The sequence below is a fragment of the Cariama cristata genome, unplaced genomic scaffold, assembly GCF_000690535.1.
Source record: "Cariama cristata isolate BGI_N322 unplaced genomic scaffold, ASM69053v1 scaffold31223, whole genome shotgun sequence".
In the NCBI taxonomy this organism is placed as follows: Eukaryota; Metazoa; Chordata; class Aves; order Cariamiformes; family Cariamidae; genus Cariama; species Cariama cristata.
The window spans coordinates 19,088-23,156 of record NW_009607175.1 but is presented as its reverse complement, the minus strand read 5'-3'; the positions used below and the strand labels follow the sequence as shown (position 1 = coordinate 23,156).

Genomic DNA, 4,069 nt, shown 5'->3' with positions numbered 1-4,069 from the left:
CCCCGACGCACCGGGCAGGGGCACCGGGGCCAACTCCAGCACCATTTCCCAATCCCGAGGTTCAGCTATTTTCCCCCCTCCCTGCCGCGTATTTGCACGGGTTTCATTCTGTTGCTGCCAACGCAGCGCAAGAGGGAAAACTCGCAGAGTACCGAGGTCAAAAATAACAATTTTGCCACGGGGATGGTGGAAACCTTTTCCCCAAAGCTCCCCTCGCAAACCCAAAAGCTCTCACCACCCTGCCCCTCTCTCCCCGCAGCTGCTGGGGACGTGGCTGTACGTGGCCGGGGCCGCCCAGTTCCCCCAGCACCTCCTGGAGATGCTGCTCATCGACCACGGCTACCTCCACGTGGAGCCCCGCGCCGGCGAGCAGGAGCTGCCCATCACCCAGCGCGTGGCCGTGTAAGATGCGGCCCTCGGGTCTCTGCCCCAACCCATCTCCCCCCACACGCCGCCCCCCGCAGCCGTTTCAACACAAGACACGAGCACGGTTTCAGGCTGGTTTTTTCCCCAAGGAGAGTGTCTCCCCTGGCCGCTTCATGCCTTCTCCCCTGTCCCCTCTCTTCCTCACCCCTTCTTTTATTTACTTCAACACCCACCCACCCCCCGGTTTAGGCAAATTTTGCAGGGCGCAGGCACTAAGTCCTGCAGGCGTGGATGCTGGAGGACACAGGTGAGGAGAAGACCTCTCCGGAGGAGAAGACCTCTCCAGAGGTCCCTGCGCCGCGGCTGCCAACTCTGCCGAGGACTGAAAGCTGTTTCTGCCCCACGGTCAGACTTTAAGGGCGTGAATTTTTCTGTGCCAACGCAGGCAGCTCTTCCCAGTTTCAGTTATTTTGAGGTGGAAAATGCCTTGTCTCCAAGGAGCTGGGACCACGAGCTGCAGGTGGAGGTCAGACAAATGCACGGCAGAAATGGCTTCACTTTAACGGCGAGAGCAATTAACGCTGCGGAGGAGCTGGCAGATGCCCCCTGACGTGGCCAGGGCTCTGCTGGTCCTTCCCAGCCCACGGCAGGGGGTCTCCGCTCCCCTTTCCTCCATCACCCTCTCTCTCTCCAGGGGGGACCAATGTCTCACCAACAACTACACCTACTTCGAAATCGCCGCCGGTAACACCACGCTGGTGAAGCACGGTGAGCAGCGCCGGCGGGCACAGCCATCGGGGTTATCACCCAGTCCGTTTTTTGGATGGGCTGAGGCACACAAAGGGCCCATGTCCATGTTTTATATCATCTGATGCATTTTATTCCTGGGTCGCTTCATCTGTTTGAAGCCTCGGTGGACTCCAGACGGCTCCCCAGGGCCGGGGGCACCTTCCTGGGGCACCCTGGGGACTGCGGCCAAAGCCACGAAGCCGCCCTAAACCCTATGAAGCAATACCGTGCCGGGAGCAAGGAGCAAACCTGCTCCCATCCCCGTAGGAGAAGACCACCTCGTTTGTAAAGCTATTTTGCAATCCTTCAGGGAAAGGAGGGGAACATTTGTGGCAGGTTTCAGCACTTAATGAAGCCCCACATTCTGAACTGTTTCCTCCTCACTGAGGAAATGGGCTGAGCCATTTGGGGTGGGAACCGCAAACCCCCCGAGATACAGTTCGCACTGACCCCCAGGACAGCACGGCTGTGAGCAGGGGACAGATTCTCCCCATTTTTGCAGCCCCCCCCAACCTGCAAGGTCGGGCACTCGGGGCCAGGCTCGTACCCCGAGCACCAGCGAGCCACGCCGTCCAGCACGTTGTGACGGTCGGACAGGAGCTGGGTGACTTTGGGTCCTTCTCATTTAAGAAATACGATTCAAACAAACCAAGAGCCGAACAAGTCGCCCCATGTCAGGGCGTTTGTCCTCGCTCCCTGCTAAGGGCTGGACCCCGGGGGTTACTGGCATCACCCGCACCCGGGCTGCGGTCTATCGCTACTGCAGCACTGAAAATCTGAATATTGTGGCTGTTCCCAACCCTGACGCTGCTCTTTCAAAGCCAAGACCCAGCAAACCATGGGGACGCTGATGAACCTCAGCTCTGAAGATGTTCTACTCATCCAGTACCAACTGCAGAGGGAAAGGACGTATGCAGGGCTGTATCTCTATGGTACGCAAACTCCAGCCTAAAGTAACTTAAAGCTATCATGGGACACCAAAACACGCACACAAAATTATCAGCTAAAACCACACAGCAACTTAGTTTCACCAACAGGCAGTGATGTTCCCGAGACCGCTGCTCCAGAGGTCACAGGAGTATTTACAAATCCCATTAAAAACTAAATCTCTTGGCAGAGCAGAAAGACCAAGTTAAAGACAAAACCCACTTACACCATAAATATTCAAAGAACAGGAAGCAAATACAATTCAGCATCGATATCTTTGTAAAATCTCGGTATTTTCAAGCCAATCATGATTTTTCAGTACTTACCTCCCAGGGCAGAGGACGTGGCTTTGCAGTACCGGCATAGGCAAAGCCGATCAGATCAACCCACAGCCCCATAACGCAGCATTTTAGACCTCGATAAAGCCTCCCGTTGCCCTTCCAAGCTGCAAAGCAGTTGTTTAAAAGCGTCCGAAGACACGTACAGAAAACTGCCTCCATACTCATCCTCAGTCCCTCCCAATGCCCCAGGAGTATAAGACTATCCTGCAACCCCTTAAAGCAGACAGGATCAGAGCGAGGGTTAAAAAAAGTGATGCCCGAGGTTGATTTTGTTCGGGTGTATTCACCGTGGGGGTGAGAGACCCCGGCAGAGACCACGTCCACAGCAAGCGTTGGTGGGCGCACGGGGAAGGGAGGCAGCAAGGGCAGGGATGTGGTACGAAGGGCCATGCCGAGGCCCCCAGTCCATATTTAACACCTGGCAAACGCTTCTCTTTTCCCAGCCCGAAACCTGAGCGCGAGCACAGCCCACCGGGAAGGGTTCGAGCACCAGGCCAAGTGCCTGGGGCTGAGCGAAGAGGAGATCGTGTACGCGCCGTGGAAAACGGTACGTGGCTGCTCACGGGTGGGCGAGGGTCGGCAGAGCTGCCGCAGCCCCCACCGCAGGCAGGGGTGCCAAGACCCCGGGCTGTAGCTCCAGCTGCCAAACTGGGGTCTTGGAGAGAGATTTTCAAGGTGGTGGAAATGATTTAAAGGACTAAATAAACCCAGGCTTGCTTCGACAGTGACAATGGTTTAAAATAACACCACCACCCCCCCAGTACGTGACTCCTCAAAGCAAAAACCTGAACCTGAGCATCTCCAGTGGGAAACCTGGTAACCGCCTGCCTCCCCCTGCCAGAGGGGAGATAGCCAAAGCACGGGATTTTTGCCCTGAAATTCCCGATTTTGGCCCCCCCAGCAGATGCCAGCCCCCCCCAGGAGCTGCAGCAAGGGGCAGGAGGGGCCGGTGCCCGGGGGCACTGTATGCCCCCGCTCCAGCTGAAGCCACAACCATTTAAAACCCCTAAAAACCTCAGGTTGTTTTCAGATTGGGATTTCCTTTTCTGGCACCCCGAGGTGCTGCGTGACGAGCGGGTTCACAGCCTGCCTGGCTGTAAATGGGGTTCGGGAAGACCACACAAACCAGCCCCCCTCCCGCCCCAGCACGGGGGCGTCCAGCACAGAGGCTCCTTTTGGGCTGGGGTCCAGCCCCATGGGACATCAGGAAAGAAGCAACAGCTTCCAATCCCACAAACCCAGAATTTTTCCTTTAGTTTTTCCATCAAAACATTAACCGGACCCAGCCCTAGCCCTAACTTCTGCTACCTGATTTACGGTATTTTATCCCACGGATGACCCAGTCCCCAAGTCAGCTTGAGAGGGCTCCCTTTGGCAAAGTGAAAAATACCTTACCTTTTCCTGTTCGTTCCTGTCCTGGCCATTTGCTCATCCACTCAGGAGACTCTGAGCTTCCAGAGGTGCCCAAAACCCCACTCTGAGCAGCCGGGACAGACCTGACATGGCCCCCCAATATAGCCCCCAGCCTCAAGATGCTTCTTTCAGAGATATTCCCTGCAGGTTCTGGGGAACCAGGGACAGGGATACAGGCACAGGTCAAAACCCTGGTGATGGGGCAAGGGCAGGGGCAGGTCTGCTCTCCCCGT

General features: G+C 56.5%; 1 protein-coding gene across 1 annotated transcript in view; it reads left to right on the top strand.

Annotated features, from left to right (window-relative positions):
* Window positions 1-259: 259 nt before the first annotated feature.
* Window positions 260-4,069, top strand: part of LOC104158874 (alpha-1-acid glycoprotein 8-like) — a gene marked incomplete at its 5' end in the record, with an annotated part of 4,671 nt that continues 861 nt past the window's right edge. Inside the window, 4 exons of the mRNA XM_009696634.1 lie at window positions 260-402; window positions 1,061-1,134; window positions 1,977-2,087; window positions 2,867-2,970. Of these exons, the coding sequence (XP_009694936.1) occupies window positions 260-402; window positions 1,061-1,134; window positions 1,977-2,087; window positions 2,867-2,970 (432 nt within the window). The remainder of the gene's footprint in view (window positions 403-1,060; window positions 1,135-1,976; window positions 2,088-2,866; window positions 2,971-4,069) is intronic.